The 19,626-nt window shown below is 41.7% G+C and overlaps 1 protein-coding gene across 1 annotated transcript in view; it reads right to left on the reverse strand.

The window, feature by feature from the left end:
• Positions 1-19,626, reverse strand: part of LOC134397854 (collagen alpha-6(VI) chain-like) — a 56,477-nt gene that overhangs the window by 16,439 nt on the left and 20,412 nt on the right. The window contains exons 15-26 of the mRNA XM_063124843.1: positions 19,485-19,529; positions 19,348-19,401; positions 17,163-17,225; positions 15,393-15,458; positions 14,429-14,482; positions 10,751-10,786; positions 8,002-8,064; positions 6,710-6,772; positions 5,596-5,658; positions 3,882-3,944; positions 2,693-2,743; positions 183-218 (exon numbers count right to left, since the gene is read on the reverse strand). Of these exons, the coding sequence (XP_062980913.1) occupies positions 183-218; positions 2,693-2,743; positions 3,882-3,944; positions 5,596-5,658; positions 6,710-6,772; positions 8,002-8,064; positions 10,751-10,786; positions 14,429-14,482; positions 15,393-15,458; positions 17,163-17,225; positions 19,348-19,401; positions 19,485-19,529 (657 nt within the window). The remainder of the gene's footprint in view (positions 1-182; positions 219-2,692; positions 2,744-3,881; positions 3,945-5,595; positions 5,659-6,709; positions 6,773-8,001; positions 8,065-10,750; positions 10,787-14,428; positions 14,483-15,392; positions 15,459-17,162; positions 17,226-19,347; positions 19,402-19,484; positions 19,530-19,626) is intronic.

Genomic DNA, 19,626 nt, shown 5'->3' on the forward strand with positions numbered 1-19,626 from the left:
TATATATATATATATATACACACACACACACACACACACACACACACACACACACACACATTGCATTGAAAATTGGAGAGCACTGAACCAGTTCAATTCATTACTGGAAATGCCCATAAGGGCTGCATTGATATTTTATCCCTTGGTGAGATTTGGCCCTCAGAGTATATACATGTGGATACCTGTATTCCAGTGCTTCCCGGGAAACCTTCTTCTCCCTAGAATGTAATTATATATGTTATAATTACCCTCACAAATACTTATTTCTATTTTTTTAAACAAGAAAAGTTTACTTTAAGGAAACAAAAGGGAGACATAAAATCAGACATAAAAGAAAATAATCACTAAGTATAGTAGGCTAATTAATCACCCCAGTAGCTAAAATATTAATAGGCTAACAAAAGGTAGCTGGAGACGTTTTTTGAGGGAGGCTTTAATTAGGACTGTAACAACATTTTTCCTCCAACACTAGCATCCCCCAGTCTCCAACTTCAAAGGGGTCACTGCCTTCAAATGTTTATCACATCTCGGTCTGTGGGGATGTAGAAATTAGGGTCAGGGGATGCAGGCATCTGAGATTCAGTAAATGTTAGTAACTCCAGAAGGCTAATCACAATTTTTGTGAACCGCCCAGAGAGCTCCGGCTATTGGGCGGTATAGAAATGTAATAAATAAATAAATTAAATAAATAATCACTCCCACTTAGAACTACAACAAATAAACCTGACAACAGTATTCCATATTCTGTGGCTCCTGGAAGGCAAAGGGCTTAATCCATCCTTGTTAGGATAATTTGGTTCACTCTTTAAAATGTACAAAGTATTTTTCTTCATACATGTGGAGCCCCTCAAGTATGGAGAAACCTGTCAGTGGTTCTGTTTCAGGTTTGAAAGAAGGGTGTGAAGCAGATTTCAGGAAGGGAGGGGAAAAGGACACTCACTCCCCTTTCCGACCCTTCTGAAAGCTTTCCCCCTGTGCTAAAGGATTTGGGGTTGGCTGCTAACCAAAACCTGAGTACTTTATTGTTACATATTTAATGTTTACTAGCTAGATGGGGTTTAGGGCACAGGGGGAGGTTCTGGGAGTTTAAAAGGGAAAAGAATAGGGGAAATAATTTCCAGGTAATTGTACAAAAATATTTTTGCAACTCTCCAAAATGAAATCAGGGAAGAGTAAAAATGTTCTTCTACATGTAGCTTACATAATACTGGTTTTTTAAAATCTTTTTTATTTCTCTTTTCTGTTTAGATCCATACAATGTTCAATATGTACACACAAGCAAGACTTCCTCATTCACATCAATGGGTGGGGCAAATTTGTAACAATAATTTCTCACTCCTTCCAGAAGGAGTTATTGAAGCAAGGTGACGGTAAAAACAGAGAGCTTGGGCTCTAGAAATTATTTGCTATTGATCCACAGTACATTATTATTATACAGACAGCTGCCTTATCTCATATGAATTAGACACTGAAGAAATAGGAATTAAAATGCTCAGTTCAACACATGTGGACATAAAAGCTGCAATACTAACAAGTCCCATGCACAACTAAGGAAAATCCATGCAGTACTGAAATTTTCTTTGACGTTTTCTCTGCAGCAGCTCCCACTCCTGAAGAAGCAAGCTGCAGTCTGGCCCCTGTCTTTACGGCAATGCTTTGGTGCCACAAGGCACCTTGGGTCGCATTTGCATTCCTTCCTGACATCTGCATGGGAAGGAACACAAGTGTGAACTTTCCCTGTCTTTAAAACTAAAAAAAAAAAAAAAATGGGGAGGGAGAGGAGAGGAATAGGCTGTTCCTCCCCCCTTTTTAAAATTTTATTATCTGTATCTGCGCAGCTCCACAGATGCATATAATAAAAATAAAAATAAATGTGGGGGGGAGGAACAGCAGCCAGAGGGAGAACACGAGGAGAGGGGGCAGGGACTCCGGGCGAACCACCTCTCCTCTCCTCCCTCTGGCTGCCCATTCCCCCCATTTTCTTTGTTTATTTGTGTCTGCACAGCTGTGCAGATACAGATAATAAAAAATTAAAAAGGGGGAGAGGAACGGCCCCATTCCTCTTCTCCCCTGTTTTTTTTTAAAGCTTTTTAGAGGCACTTGGCCACCGATGGCGACCAATCAGGGGGCACCATGGACTCCACCATGGACTCCAAAATGTTGGGGTAAGTGCCTGACTTTTTTGGACTGGAGTTTCCAGGGTTTGTCCCCAGATGGCTTCGCAATGATGTCTGCGTCATATAGATGACATGCTGCTACTGTGAAGCCACCCCAGGGCAAACCCTTCGTGTAGACATGGTTTAAAAAGCAGCATATCTCTTTAGTGCTCCAGCTGCTCCAGGGGGTTGGTGGTGGTGGAAAGGATCAAAGAAAGCTCCAACTGAATTCCCTTACTGGAATGTAAAGATTTCCTTTAGATATCAACCATTAACCAAACTTACATGATCATTTTGAAATCATTGGAATGAAGACTTGTACCCTTTTGGATAAGAATCCCTGAGTTATAAGGGAATTTTATGCAGGAATTTATACACCAAACTCCTTGCATCCCGTAGGTTCCTATTGATTTTAATTGGACTTACACTTATGTATTGGTATATAGATTTGCACTGCCAATAACTTAAATGGAGTAATTTTTAAATAGGACAAAAACAAATTCAGATTTTCAGTTACAATTCTTCTATATAATTACCTTTGACCCTTTAATTCCTGGTTTGCCATATCCAGCAGTTCCTTCTTCCCCCTATAAAATATGAGCAATATTATTGAACTCACTGAATTTCATTTATACTTGTTTATTGTTTGGTTTATAGTACCTTCTAGTTACACAGTAGAGAACCGTTATGAATGGTTGCCATGACACAGGCTCTGAACACCAGACCTCCTGTCTGCCACCACTTCTTATGGGGCGACACAGGCTCTGAACACCAGACCCAGCCGAGGCTACTCCCTGCTCAAGCCAAGCACCACCGCTTGATACGCCTGAGGCAAGGGATAAAGCCCACCTTCCTCCAAACTATGTGGAGAAAGGGGTTTAAAATGGAGAAGGATTTTAATATATATAATAATGCGCTGTGAGTTATATCTGCTTAGGTGAATGATTGTCAGAGTGGGTGTTATATGTGTAAACTTAAGATGATAAATGCCAAACAGACACGTGGGATTTTTGTGGTAGTTTAAAAACAAAACAAAATTTATTTTTAAAAGTTCATAAGCTTTGTTTCAAATAACAACATTTAAAAACCTTTTTGAAACCTTCCATACAATCCGGTCACTCTCACATTCGCGCTTTCCTTTTTCTCACACAATCACTCTCGAACTTTCTTTATTATCAGTATTGATTAATATACTTCCACTACGTGCACACCACACTCTAAAGACACCACTCACTACACTGACTCTCAAATTTCCCAGAACTTAAGTACCATAAATACAGAGAGCACTACAGACTCTAAGAGTACCTAACAAGTCTCCCTGAAAAGCTTTCCTGAAAAGGACAAGAACAAGAACTCTCAATCCCCTCAGTCATTCCCTTATATATATCACTCCTCCCCCCTCCCAAGACATTCTAACTCCGCCCACTCAGGCCAACATTCTAAAAACCACAGACTTACAAACTGCAGACATACATTTGGAATTGACTTGTGGGGTGTAACGCCACAATGGTTGCTTATAATTACATGGACATTGCAATCTGTATATGTAGTGCAAGTCACCAAATCCAGCTATTTGTGGTGCACAATTTTGATATATCTTTAATGCCTCAGTATATGCACAGTCCTACCCACATAGGCCAATGCACATTACCCTTTGAGCCTGGAGCAGTTTCTGTTTTCAGTCAAAACATTGTAAAGTAAGTCAGGTGAGTATAAATGACAAACCCTCATTCCTCGCTGACCACGGAGGCCTCTTCCTCCTTTCTCTCCATGATCCCCAGTTTCTCCCTGTTGACCAAAAAAATGGGTATGATATCAGATATGAAAACAAATGAATAAGCCAACATTGACAGTTACTGCAATTACAAACATAAGTTGAGAATTAATTCTCAAATAATGCAGAATTATTTGAGAATAATTTGGAGAGAATCCTCAAATACATATAAAACAAGCACTTCAACATTAATCATCATCATCATCTTGAAGTGTGGTGGGAAGAACCAAGTCTGTAGTGAATGAAATTTGGGCCTTATCAGGTTGTGAGACAAAGTTACTGACTTTCTTTTACTATTAACTAATACTCATGTTTGTACTATGAAATATTCATATTTGCATGAACCACTCAGCCACTGCTATATAAAGTCTGTCATGTTCCTGTGGTAGTAATCTACAGTTTTTAGTGGTTTTCAAATTTCTTCATGCAAACAAAAATTAAGGTTGCCTAGAAATGTGAATTCCTCCCTCCCCAAGGACTGTTTTTGTTTCCCCCAGAAAAGTTGGAAACACTGAACAGCTTTGGATTATGAAAATAAATATTTTAGAATTTAAGACAAAGTATTTATATATTGTTACCCAGGCTTTGCTCCCCTTGAAAATGAATTCTAACAACTATGTCATAAGAACACTTTTATAGAAAGACTAGAGATGTAAAATGTCTGAAAATAATGAAGCAATGGGTAAAAAATATTTTTAATCATCCCAGCATAATTATTGATTTCATTTCTTATTAAAATTATTGATCTAAAGTATATTTTACTGATAGACATTTAAGCTCAATTTCCCAACAGGTGAGTAGAGTCACCATTGTGCATTCTTGACAGTTTGGGTTTTGTTCTATAGAATCTATAAATGCTGTAGAAGTCATTTACTGTATTCATTTAATGTAGTTCTAATCTATTCAGACAATAATTACAAATTGCTGTCTGAGACTGATGGGAGTTGATGTCTAAAATATCTGGAAGGTTGGGGAAGGGTATCGTAAAGCAACAAAGGTCCTGTTCAGACAACATGCTTAGCCATGGTTAGGCTGCTAACCCTTTTGCAGCAAATAGTTAGTGAGCGTGTTATACTGTGGTTGTAGCCACCATGGTTAGGAATGGTTCACACAACACACTGAACCATAATGTTTAGTTCAAAATGCTTAACCACCGTGACTTAGCATGTCTTCTGAACAGGGTCAAAGTGTCTTTAGATCTATAAAGAGCACAAAAAGAAAAAAAGAAGAAAAGCATTGCCTATTTTTCAATTCCCTTAACATTTCCTTTCCACCCCTCTTGAAATGCCCCAGAAAAAAATGGTTCCCCCCATGGCCTCAAAATGTCTAGGGTTGCCCCATTTTAATAAACAGAAGCTCTGTGCCTTCTTCAACTGCACTACATGTAGTCATCAATAGCTGCTGTTTCCAAACGGCTATGGGAAAAGTGCCACCTCTGGATTTCTGCAAGACCTAAAGGCCCAGAGGCTCTGAATGAAAAGAAAAGTTATCAACCCTAATCCAAGTGCCAAGATGTTCTCTTCTGTGTGGGGGTGGGTGGGTGGGTGGGGGGGAGAAGATTCTGGAGAATCTGAATTCAAGAACTTTCTCTTCATTATTTATAGGTGGTGGACCCACTTTACATGTTGTGAGGAAAGAGTTAGTTATGGAAGTTTGAAAGCATACTTTACTTCCTCTGGATCCAGGTTTCCCTAGATTTCCCTTAGGACCAGCCACTCCAAAGCTTCCCTGAAAACAAAATATAATCTTAATTTTGATTAAAAAAAATATAAACAAAACATTTTATTCTTTTCTGTAACCATATGGGGATTTTCCTAGTGCTCATTGCTGTGCTTCTCAGGCCTTAGCTAGACCTAAGGTAGGGTGACCATATGAAAAGGAGGATAGGGCACCTGTATCTTTAACAGTTGCATAGAAAAGGGAATTTCAGCAGGTGTCATTTGTATATATGGAGAACCTGGGGAAATTCCCTCTTCATCACAGCAGTTAAAGCTGCAGGTGCCCTGCCCGCTTTGAAATCTGGTCACCCTAGTATAGCTCCTGCAGCTTTAACTGTTGTGATGAAGAGGGAATTTCAACAGGTTCCCCATATATACAAATGACACCTGCTGAAATTCCCTTTTCTATGCAACTCTTAAAGATACAGGAGCCCTGTCCTCCTTTTCATATGGTCACCCTAACCTAAAGTTTATCCTGGGATTGTCCCGGGGTCATCCCTGTTCATGAAAATAACACACAGGGGATCCCTGGAGCAGGCAGGGATGACCCTGGGAAAAACCTTAGGTCTAGCTAAGGCCTCAGACTCTACACTCCTTTCCATTGGTTATTAAGATAGTGCTTCTTGAACTGTGAGACTCAACCCATGAGTGTATCCTAACATGTCCTTGGTAGGTCACACTATAAGGGCCTTTCTTCGCTCCATTTACAGGGCTTTCCCCCCATTTCAGTAGTCAGATAGCACACCATCACTGTTATATGATACCTCTGGGAGACCTGCTTGCTCCCTCCCTCTGCACATACCATGGTTAAATTCTGTTCAAATACATATTGCCTATATATAGCTATATTGATTATTAAAAATGTAAAATATAAACATGTTTGATGTTAACTAATGCTATGAAGAAAGAAGGTAGGGCTGGGAAATGGAGTTCATTTACAAATAGGTTCCCAAAGTTTGAGTAAGTTTACAAGTAGGTCCCACTTTGAAACATTTGAGAAGCATTATTTTAAGGTAATAAATATTGGAGTTGTCAATAAAAGCTGTATGAGGTAATTTTACCTGAACGCCTTCATTTCCTGGACGCCCTTTCTCTCCTTTCACACCAGCAATTCCTGTTGTGCCCTGAAAAACACATTACATTAAACAACCCTTGTAAATTCACCCAAAGGCTGTGATGTTTCATGTTACTAAATGTTAATTTTCATAATAAAAAAAATGTGTACTTTGCATTGTGGGAAGGCAGAATTGATGTCTTTTTTGTGTTAAGAATAACCTTGCTAATCTGTATATCTGACACAAACATGTCACTTCCAGAATCCATTCTTTGCACGTTACTTGCACAGGCAACACTCTAGAGGTGTGTGTATGCACTTTCATTTTTTCTCACTGTTAGGCTTTTCAGAATATGCTTACACAGGCCTTTGCTAGACCTACTGGAAAGTCCACAACGAAGGAGGGGAGAGAACGTGATGCAAGTATCGCGGGATGTCGCCCTAGTCTACACGTCAGGCGCAACGAGCTCAAGGAGAGACCCGTTGCGGCTGTCATTTTTTTAAAGGAACAAAGCACACGAACGCTCGTGCGCCAAGGTAAGGTGTTTTTTTTTAAAAAAAAAGGGTTTCCCTGCTCCCCCCACCCTGCCCCCGATGGGTGCAGTGCTCCTGGGGAGCGCTGCACCCCATGCGCGGCTCCCGGCTCAGCCCAAGACCGCGGGAAAAAGCGGGCCCAAAGGGGTAGGCTATATCCCGGGGACAGGCAGTGCTGATCCCTGCCTGAGCTCGGGATCCCCTGTGCATCATTTGGACGCACAGGGGCGATCCCGGGTATCAGCCCGGGATAACCCCTGGCCTAGCAAAGGTCACATACACACACAAGTGGCTCTTTAAATGCCCACAGGTGCAAAAAGAAATGTGGTGATTTGGCGTAAGAGCATTTTCAAGAGCCAATCAAAGAAAATAAATTAAAAACACATCAATTAAAAGTAAATAAATAGGCAATTACTTGGTGAGTTTTGTGCAAAGTAATTCTCAATATGTTTTTTCCCCTAAGTCTATAAAATGACAGGTTATGAAACCAGCAAAATCCTTACCCATTGCAAGAACAGTTTTCTATGTGCACCTATAATTCTTACATCAGAGAAAGGAGATAATGTGCAAGCTGGTAGTTCATATATGTCACCCACGGGAACTTCTAAGATCTGACAGAGGTTTTCCCGTCACTTGCTACTTGATCCAAAATGTGAAGAATTGAACCTTGGACTTTCTCCATGCAAACCATGTGTTCTACATTGAATTATGCCCCCTTCACACACATATACATCCACACACACACTGAATAATATTGATATCCACCTGTGGACCTTGAAATCCTTCCTCTCCTTGCAAACCATTTGGACCCAGGATTCCATTCTGCCCCTGTGTGAAGACACAATTCTTGCTGGTAATGATTTTCTCAAGTAACCATGCCAATGCTTTTCCTTTTTTAAATTTAGCTTTTTATAAATTAAAAGAGAATATAAACACACATTTTTTTCATTCACTACAGTAGAATATTTTGGGCACAATAATACACTCCTGTGGAGGATTCATACAGCTCCAAATGGAACCCTGTTTTCCTCCCTCCCCTATGTGTACACCCGCATGAACAGAGGCATTGTGAGTACACATTAGCAGGGGAGGATGTTCTGTCTGCATTTTCCATATCCCCCTCTATCCCTCCCTCGCTCCCTGTTGCAAGCAATTTAAGCTCAGAGGTGAATGACTTGCAAGGCATGGAGACGGAGAGCTGGATGGAGAAATGAAAGGTATGCACAGCCTTCCCATCCTAACACCCCAACATGCTTCCTATTGATCACGAGGAAGAAAATGGTCTCTCTTGCAAAATGGTTGAATCAGTCATCTGTTCACATAATGGGGCTAGCTGAAGCTGACTTCCCCTCTCTCTCCTCCCCCTCTCTGCAGCCTGCTGAAAAGGTATGGGCTTAACTTGGTGGACTGAGGACTCGTGTAGAGGGAGGAAGGGGGAGGATCACAGACTTGGGGGATCTACTCTACTGCTTTAAAGTGCTTTAAAGCAGTGGTCCCCAACCTTTTTGGCACCAGGGACCGGTTTCGTGGAAGACAATTTTTCCACGGACTGAGGGGGTGTTGAGGGGTTAGGGAGGCACCAAGGGGTGGGGCGCCCCTTTCCTTTCCAGCTGCACCCACCCTCCCTCCCTCCTCCTCCCACCAAGCATCAGCCCAAGCTGCAACTTGCTCCGTGTTCGGAGTGCCTATGGCGCCGTGTGCCTCCAGCCCATCCACGCACAAGGCTTGCTCCTGCCAGCAAGCAGCGGCGGTGGCCAGGGTCGCACCCGCCTGGTCCCCGAGAGGGAGGAGTGGAGCTGCAGCAGCCTCCCCACCCCCACCGCTGCACCCGGAAGCCGCTCTCCCACAGCGGCTCTGAGAGATGCTGGAGTGGGGCGTGCATGCGTGGCTTTGCTTCGGCTGTGTGGGCACCCAGCTGAAGTGAAGCCAGGATGCTGGCGCGGGTGGGCAGCTTCGGAACGGTGCGCCCAGAAGTCGCTCTCCCAGAGTGGCTTCTGGCCGGGCACACTGTTCTGATGCCGCCCACCCCCACCCCAGCATCCTAGCTTCGCTTAGGCAGGGCAGGCGAGATGGCGCTGGGGTGGGGGTGGGGGTGGGTGGGTGAAAGCAGCTCACCTGCACGGCCCGGTTCCTAACAGGCTACGGACTGGTACTGGTCTGCAGACTGGGGTTGGGGACCCCTGCTTTAAAGCACTTTGAAAATGTTTTGAAAACTGTATATGGAGTGTGTCATGGGCCCCAACAATTGTCAAAACTGTTATAAAGTGCTTTAAAGCACTTAAAAGCAGTAGTGTAGATCCTGCCCTGCTTCTGCGATCCTCCCCCAGCATGTAGATTCCAGGACCACAAATGTCCTGGAAGGGAAGAGGGACGTCACAGCCAACTTTTTTTTTTTTTTTTTTAATGAAGAGGAGCCCGTCGCGCAATTGCCCTCCGGCACCTGTAAATTAAAAACAAACAAAGCCAACCCTTTGAACTGTTCCCCGCATCCCCCCTGATGCACATGGACTGCCCCCGTGCAGCTCCGTGCCTGTTTTAAGAGCCCCGCTACTTGCAGGGAGGAAGAGAGAAGTCAGGAGCGGGTGCCACACTGCCTGCAGTCCTCGGTATGGTCCTGGGACCATGGACAAAATGAAGGGGTCATCCCTGCTTGCTCCCAGGATCCCCTGTGCATCATTTGGATGCACAGGGATGATCTAGGGATGATTGCAGGATAAAAGTATGGTGTAGATATGCCCTATGAGGCAAGGCAAGCCAGCCTACATGAGCCACTGGCCATCCATTCCAGCAGCATCCCTTTTTGGGGTGTGGGTAAACCAGTTCCCTCCAATCCTATTATGCATGCTTTTGTCTGGAGCCAATTCATGGAAAAGTATTACAAGATCCACCTCTCTTTGAGGTCCATCACATGTGGGGGGGACACACACACACTCCCTGCCATCGCTTCTCTGCCCGTGTTTCATTGCTCTGTTACTTCCTCTTTCAAAAGAGGAAGTAAATAACAAGCACGAGGCCCATTTAGTTGGTTGTTCTAATCGTGCTGTTTCTCCTACACGCAGCAGGAGAGAGCAGCAACTTCCAGGTTTAAAATATATTTAACAAAAAACTTTGTGGAGAGTTTTTTTGTTGCACAAGGAAGGCAAGAAGGGGTGGAAGGCGCACAGGAGACAGACAACATCATGGGAGGGACCTGCAAAAAATCTGTGAGTACCCAGTAACAAGCGTGTAATAAAATGCTCATCAGATGGGACTCTTTATTCCTTCTCTCTGCTTTTACCCAGTGGACCACCCACTGCCATACACATTTCAGTGGTCTAAGCCCAACATTTTCACTACCTGCCCCAGAGTTACACTTCCAGACAGGATTATGGTAGTGTAAGAATGTTCATTTCTCATCAACCTGCTCCTATCTTTCTTTCCAGGCTGTCCCGACTCATCCAGAAAGTCAGTTGTCCCTGACTGGAGTACCCCATATTAGATGTACTGTAAACTTGAGAAATTAAGAAAGACATACCAGTGGGCCTGGAGGTCCTCTTCGTCCCTCAGCTCCCTGTAACAAAAGGAATAATTGTTACTTACAACTCCTAAATTTGTTTCATGTTTAAAGAACATTTGCAATGATTTTTTCTTTTTCTTTTTTCTGGCTATTGAGTAATTAACCACTTCATTTTTCACAATCCATTTCAATGTCTATTTTTGACAGAGCTCTTCATGACAGTGGACGAGTAACTAAGGAAATTAATGTGATGAAATTAATAGTATACAAAAGGCACTATGCTTTTCTAGTGGGGCTTATTACTCAGAAGATACAATCAATTATTTATTGTTGTGTATTATTCCATTACTTCAGAATTCGGCTCATACTCCCTGGTGCCATACTATAATAATCTGGCATAGGAATATTGGAGTCTTCTCATCAATCACTTCAACTCGTGGAATTCCAGAAAAACAACAAGTGATGTTTGACTTGCATAGATTTACTTTGCGCAATCCCTACCTCCAAACATGAACACAATTAGTATCAACTAGTCATATCTTTACCCCCTCTCAGCAATTGTTATTTTATTAGCCCCTCAACCAGCAATCAAAAACTGAGTTTTGCTGACTGAGGCCCAAGTAGAGTGGGAAAACATTATGGAAGAATCCATGTCCCTTATGCCCCTGCCAGTTCTCCTATTCCCTGCCAATTCTGTTGTGCAAGCAGCCCTCACTGTTTGAGCAATGGTGATTTAGTGCTTCCAAGGCAACCTAAAACAAGAAACACTCATTTCTGGAATGAGGCAGGTCAGTGGAATTCACAGTGTGGACTTTCCTCCTCCCAGAAACAAGAATTGCTGTCATTTCGGAACTTCCCCTATGAAGTGCTAAATCTTCTTTGAGTAAGTGGTGGGTCCTGATTGCACAATGGAATTGGAGGGACATAACCACTTTTGGAAAGGAATCAGTGGGGCATAAAGGAATCAGTGGGGCATAAGCACCCCGTTGGATTCTGCCCAGTATCTCCATACTTGTGGCTGACTTGGATGTGTTTTGGGGCCAATAATCTGGACTAGGATCAGAACTGTGTCTAAATGAAAGCTCTCATACCGACTAATACCGACTACCATGGCCTTCCCATGATGAGTATTGTTATTGATGTTATTGTTGTTATTGCTGCTACTGTTGTTCCTGCGGGTTTTATTGCTTTAATTGCTGTTTTGTTGCAATCATATTTTATTGCTTTTAATATTTTAAATATTTTATTGCTTTTATTTTATGTATTTTATTGTTGTAAGGCGCCTTGTAAGGGCCTCTGCACTGAAAGGCAGCCCAGAAATATTTTTAATCATCATCATCATCATCATCATCATCATCATCATCATCATCATCTATTTATTTATTTATTACATTTATCCTCCAAGGAACCCAAGGCGGCATACAAAATCCTCCTCCTCTCCATTTTATCTTCACAACAACAACCCTGCAAGCAAGGTAGGTTGGGCTGAGACTCTTTGACTGGCCCAAAGTCACCCAGTGGGTTTCCATGGGCGAGTGAGGACTAGAACTCGGATCTCCCGACTCCCAGTCCAACACCTTAGCCACTATACCACACTGGCCCATCATCATCATCATCATCATCATCATCATCATCATCATCATCTCATTCTCTAAATGTGGATCCTTATGTAACCAAAATGGTAGCTTCTATATATATTGCAAACTCATCTGCAAGTTATTGAAAGGGGCAGTATTGTAGTTAGTTAATTTATGAGAATTTATGGGACCACAGCTAGCCTTAGGATCTCTATAGCCTACAATGTGGTTTCCTGTGGTTTCTTCCTTTTGCTCTTCCCTTTTCTTCCCCCTCCCTCTCTCTAACCTCCTCCATTGCTAGGAGCACATCTCTCGCTCCTGATGATGTAACAGATCACAAAACGGACCAAACAACCCCCTTGTGGAACTCTATGCTTTGCCTGCATCATATATGCAAGAATATTTGTGAGTAAAACGGTTTCCTTTCTTTCACTGGAGATGGTTGTGGTCTCAATTTATTGTTCTAAGACAGCTTGTGTGCATGTGGGACTGGTAAATTGCTCATTCTGTTTGGCCTTTTGTTTTGTTTTCCTCTGTTAACTGCCTTTCTAACAGGAGGCATCATTACTAAGTAATTGCTATCTTTATACCTAAGAATCTAGTGCCCTCTCTTCACTTTTGTGCCATTCTTTCTAGATTGTAAGCTTGAAGCAAGGCACTGTCTCATTTCTCATATTTGTAAGCCACACTGGAAGCCTTTTTGGCCAAAGAGCAGAATAAAAAGCTTTAAATAAATACTTAATACACAATTTCCTGTCCACTGGTGCAGAATTCCATAAAACAGAACTTTGAAGGAACTCATGTTTGGTTTTCTCTTTGATTAAGTAAGAGCATTATTTTGCTGTGCCAAAGGGAGAATGAAAATAAAACACTGGCCTTGCTAATCTACGGTAGCACAACAGATGTGTTTGGAAAACTATTTTGGCAGCACTGCACTAAAAACAGAATTTCTTTGGGCAAGGCGCCATGCTCTTTCATTTGTCTTATTCCTTAATGACTGCTGCACCCAAAACACACACACACACACAAACCCACTCCACAGTTATGTTGACAACGCAACACAAATTAATTCTGACCTCCAAGGAATTTTTCTCCAAGGGCCAAAAATACAGGAAGAAAAAAATGTCCCAAAGATACTTACTAGTGAGCATCTCAAGATGAGTAAAAGGGAGAGAGACACCCATATTCTTATGATTTTTCCATTTTGTAGTAACAGATCATCCAAATTCATACAGCCAATGTGGGGGGAAATGCTTCCAATTAGATGATGTTAGACCCCTCTAAGTGACAGTATTTCGCAAATAGCATACAAGAAAACAAGTTTTCCCTCATAGTTAGATGGATTCAAGTTATGGAGTTGTACCCAATGGTGTCACTCCATTAGCGTAAAGCTTCTATCACTTACAGAAACCGTTTTTATCCTTGCATAAGTTTCAGATCCAATACTTTCAGATCCAATACTTTGATTTTACTTGCATAAGCTGTTGTAGAAATCATTGTACATAATGGTGTTTCGCAACTCATTATGACTTCATTAGACTAAGGGATACCTCACACGAGTGAAATAAGGCACACTCATGACTGGCCACTCATGGAAGTTTGCGCATCCTTTTGACAATGTTGTCAACCTCCTGCACATCTTCTGTGCCTTCCCCTGGTAATCCCATTAAAAATACACATCTGGATATCCCAATTCTTCTGAAATATTGTGAGTTTGCCTTCTGTGTGAAGCTGAAGTTACACTACAAAACACCCACTAGAGAGCACTGCTCCATTCAAGGCTATGAGGTGGGAAAACTTTCAATTATAGACCACCTCTCTGCCTCTGTAATGCAGCCCATTACAATTGAACAAGAGAAGCAGGAAGCGAAGCCCTGATAAGGCAATGCAATTTCCCCTTAATTTAAAGAAGCCCTGTGTGTTGCTTGCCCTAGTTGTGCTAGTTCTAATAGCAGTTGTACAACTGCTAGCGGAACAATACCAATTCTTATAATTTTTCCACTACCATAACATTTATTTATTTATTTTATTACATTGGATATAACCCATGGATTCTAAAGTCCTGGTCTGCTGTTATTCTATTATCGTATAAAGAAAAGCCAGCTTATCTACATCTTACATTGTTTCCTTGGGATCCTTTCACGCCTGCTGAACCTTTTGAACCTTTTTCTCCCTGGAGATAGAGAATTTAATTTTACGTTATGATTCAACAGCAATTTATAGTTCTTATTAACCTTTCAACTTTTCACACCTCAGTTCTGCCAGGACAGATGTGGAAAGCTGCTCATAGAACAATTTTGGAGGGAGAGAAATATGGTATGATTATACATGCATAAAATAGTAGGAATAAAAACGAGAAACAGAAAAACTAAATTCTCAATGACTATGCTTGTCAAATGATGTCTACAGCTAACAGAAAGTAGTCTTAGGGTCAAACTGCACATTAGATTAATTGCATAGCAAGAAATAATGTCCGGATCTTTTAGAATTCCATACTATTTTTTAAAATGTTTAATACTATACTAAAGTTTAATACTATTTTTATTGGGACTGCAGTATGTGGAATGGGGAGGAACTCATAGGCCTTCCTTCCCCAGCCACAATCCCAATGAAAATCACCCAACCCCCAATGCTGCAATTAGCCTTAGGGGGTGGGAATCCCCCCCACATTGTCTCCATTTAGGGGCTTTCCATCCCCAACCCCAAAGCTAACTGCCATAGAACAGGAGTCCTGGGTTATCACTTCAAGGTCCCAGCTCAGCTGGAGAGCTACCGTATCTGCCACACACCAATGTCACAGAAACAGCCAATGGTAATGGTTCATGCCATGGTGGACTTTGAGATTCCTGCTACCCACATCAGTGTTCCCCATACTGGTGTTATCAGTCAGCAGTCAGGCTGTCTGATGCCCTCTGGGAGCTGTAACTAGTAAACATTGTGGTCACTTTTAATGCTATGTTCACAATTTATCTATTATGCGTATAGCTCTATTCATATGCTATCAACACTTTATCATAAGGATTGCAGTTTTAATGCTTGAAAGCAGATCTGCCATAAACAAAGCCATAATCAGCAATAGTTACCACGCTCCCTTGCGTCCCTTTGGGGCCAACTGCTCCTTTTATGACATTGTCCACTCCAAAATTACCCTAAAGAAGTAAAACAAAATTACAGTTTGCTTTCATGAAAACAAAATCAAGATTTGCTCAGATTATTTAATAATATGCTATAGTTCATCAACCGACAAATGTTTGATATATCTACTCTTGTAGTTTTTAATTCTTTGAGATGCATACAGATACTTTACATATACAAGAATATTTACACGTGCAAGAATATTGTTTATCCTGCCAGCTGGACTAGAGCCACAGCTTTGACTGCTCTTGCTTTGCAACTCAGGCCACAGCTAGACCTAAGGCTTATCCTGGGATCATCCAGGGTCCGCCCCTGCCTGAGCACTGGATCCCCTGTGTGTCCCCTAGATGAACAGGTTTGGCCCCTGGACGATCCAGGGATAAACCTTAGGTCTAGCTATGGCCTCAGTGGCCAATGAAAATAACCAAAGGTGGCCAATGAAATAACCAACGTGCCTGCCACGCAACATGGTAACCAATGGTGGTTCAAATAGCCAACTCTGCACAGTGTTGGTTCTTTATGTGGGTTATTTCTGTTGAGTTATGGCTTTAGAAGCTGTTTAGTTATTGCACAGACTGGGTTTCTGGCACATAACCTTTTGTGTTAAGTCTCTGTCTGGGCCCTACAGAGACTAGCAGAGATTACAGTAGTTCTCAGCCAAGTCAGCAAAGACGTGAATTAAGACAGAGATTTATGTAGGTTAAAATAAACCTTTTTACTGGCAAATAAATATATAATTTAGTTATGGCAGTACAGATACAAATACTTACTAACGATCAGTCAATACAGCTCACATGAGGGACATGGAAGTTATACCTTCTACTTGCACATGAAAATACATTTACTTTTATAGACAACCTGTACAATGATGCAACTCATTGTACAGGTTAATTGTACAGATTGTCTTAATTGAAGACAATCAGTTAGACAATTATTCAATTATGACACTCAATGTCCAGGTGTAGAGTTGACCTTTAAGTTTCTGCTGAGTCTTCTGTTCCTCCAGATCCTCAGCAATTAACAAATCAATGGAAAACATAACCAGGATCCATTCCAGGATCCAACAATTTCAGCCAAACAAACAACTGTTGGTTAAAAAAATCCCACCACACAAGATGATAACCAAAGGTGGGTTAAATAACCAACCGTTGACTAGTTAAAACACCCCAGTCACAAAGTGATATCAGCATTTTTTTGTGGAGAAGCTGGTTTAGTGTGGCGGCTAAGAGCGGGAGCTAAGCTTGAGGTATGAAGTTCCTTATTGAAATGTCACTTCAATGATGGCCACACTAAATAGCTTTTGTTAAGCCACTATCTCTTATTCTCAGTCCCCAATTTGGCCTTTTGGGTAATAACATGGGCCTTTGGGGTAATAACTTTACAGCAAGGAGGGCATCCTCTGGCCCATGGAGGTGCCCAATCTGGCCTGTGGAGTGTTGGGCACACTCCACAGGTTGCTCCCCCATGCCTCTCCAAGCCATGACCCAAAGTTTGGAGAGGAAGCAAGGGAGAGGAATTCCCATATTATCTCTGATTTCAGACCAGAGATAACAAGGGCATTTCCCTGAATGCCACTCACCATCTTTATATATTTAATAAACTATGACAAACCTATAGAAAGTGCTGATACACTTTTTAGGGCATTGTACATCAGAAGCTGCAATCACAATACATATAAGATTTAGTTAATATGCTGTTAGGGGGCGGGGAAAACTTACAGGTTCTCCTGGGAAGCCTTTCTGACCATGGTCACCAGGAAGCCCTCTTGGTCCTGAGCTGCCCTGAAGATGGAAGGTACTCATGTGAAAATCTCCCAAATAGCGCTGTCTTACTTCTGAGATTCTCAAAATCAATGACCCAGAGACAGCTGGTATGGTTGCTACTGCTGCTATGGCCAGATCTACACCAAACAGGATATGACACTTTGAAAACGTTTTGAAAACTCTTTATGGAGTGTCTCCTGGACCTCAACAGTTGTCACTACTGTTATAAACCATTTTAAAGAAGTAGCGTAGATCCTGCCCTAATGAATATTGGGAGATGAGAGTCTAACCAACTGATATTGCACAACCTGGACTGGGTGCTTCTTAACTCCTGGGAGAAGTTCAAGATGCTGATGCTGCTTACCTTAACACGTCATGGCCTGGGACAAATATACAATAGGGACCACCTCTCCCTGCACGAGTCTCCACATCTCTGTGTTCCGCTAGTACCGCCCTGTTCTTTATGCATCCATTACATTAGCTGATGGAGGCCAGGGATTCCCTTTATTTATTTGTGACATTTTTATATTGCTGAATATAATGAAATCTCTCAGTGGTTCACAATATTAAAATACAATATTTAGTATTTTATTAACCACAGAACTGTTGTTGTTTTTTTAAAAAATGGATACCATTGTTTTTATACTGTTGTTTTTATGTTCTTGATGGTTTTAAATTTTGTATACTTTTTATGCTCACTGTTTTTAACTGTTGTAAACTGCCCAGAGAGCTTCGGCTGTGGGGTGATATATAAATGTAATAAATAAATAAATAAATAAATAACTATAAATATTAAAAACACAATATTAAAACACACAGCTTTAAGCATAGCATTAAAAACACTTCTAACTACAATAACTTCTAATTTCTCTTTTGGCCTTCCGTAAGGGCTATAAACCCCATTTATTTCAGATGGCTGACTGAATATTATTTATTGGCTGCTATGAGATTTGGTGGTAGCTGGAACATGCTACCCCAATAGGTTTTTAATTGCAGAGACGCAGCATAATCCTATGCTGGTTTCTATAGAAGTATAATTCATGGTGTGCAATGGAGCTGGTATTGTTATAGCTGGGTTCACAATTTCAGCATTAGTCATGTTTTGCAGAGCAATCCTAAGGGGGAGTGGGGAGTGAAATGATGGTTTGTCCACCACGCCTGCTGGATTGCACCAACCACTGAATGTGGCAGGGCAGCAGTCTTACCTTTTTGTCTTCTCCAGAAATTCCTTTTAAATTTTCCTTCCTGTCAGATTGAGCAGGAGGAAAAATGTCTACTCTGGCTGTAGGCTGACATACATGAGGGACTTCATCCTGGGACCTCTTAGGGGAAACAGCAGCAGATCCATGGCTGCCTCAAACTTGTCCATTTTGGGAGCCTACCATTGGAGAGAAACACTGATGGTGGTAGATCTATGCCCACAGAGCTTTCTAGGGACACCAGGTGGACATGCTCCCCTAGACAGTGGAGCTTCCCTTCAATAGTAGAGAGATCTTTCTGTCTCATCCTAACATCCTCCAGCCAGCAGATCTGTGAGTCAGAATTGCTCTGTTAGCTATGTTTTATTATGAAAAATGTTTTGGATACAGGGAAAGCAGCATTTAATCAATACCAGCTCCGGGCTGGTATAGTCCCCACCCCACATTCTGGGGGCATACCTGGGAAAGGAGGGGGCCAAACCCTCCCCCCAATCTGCCCTTGATTTGTTCTGAGGACACCTTTGTTTTTTTGCCTTACGCTGGCAGAGCACAGAGGACCTCCATGGACAGATCTCCTCTCTGCAATTTGAAAAGGAGATCTACTGTATCTCATGGACCCCAGGATGTGCTCCCAGAGACTATAAGATTGCACCCTAAATATTAGAGATTTGGACATGATAGTTAATTTATTAGGGGAAACACCTATCCTATAGTAGCATTTTACTACAGATACATCAAAATAAAAACACTCCAATGTTTCCACTGGGACATATACCATGTTTTATCAGCCAGTGCTTGCTAAGCCATTCTTCTCCCCTGAGTGCATATATATATATATATATATATATATATATATATATATATATATCCTCATTTATACATACAGAAATTCTAACTGCACAAAATCAAACTTGAAGGAATAATGGAGTTGAAAATGTTACCGCCAGGCCTGGGTCCCCCTTTTCTGCTTTGAGTCCTGGAAGTCCAGCCGATCCCTGGAAGAAGATAAAATGAGGGAAGCTATTTCATACATTTTAATTGGTAGCAGTAGAACACAAGAAGATGAAAAATAACTTACCTCTTCTCCATCAATCCCATCAATCCCATCAATCCCATTCTCTCCCTAAGAGAAAAAAAGCAGGAAATATGAGTCACATTGTTACCCAATATTATCATCCTGTATAAGCAGACAAACAAAAATGGCTCCCACCTCCAGCAGC

Source organism: Elgaria multicarinata, chromosome 1 (assembly GCF_023053635.1).
Source record: "Elgaria multicarinata webbii isolate HBS135686 ecotype San Diego chromosome 1, rElgMul1.1.pri, whole genome shotgun sequence".
Lineage (NCBI taxonomy): Eukaryota > Metazoa > Chordata > Lepidosauria > Squamata > Anguidae > Elgaria > Elgaria multicarinata.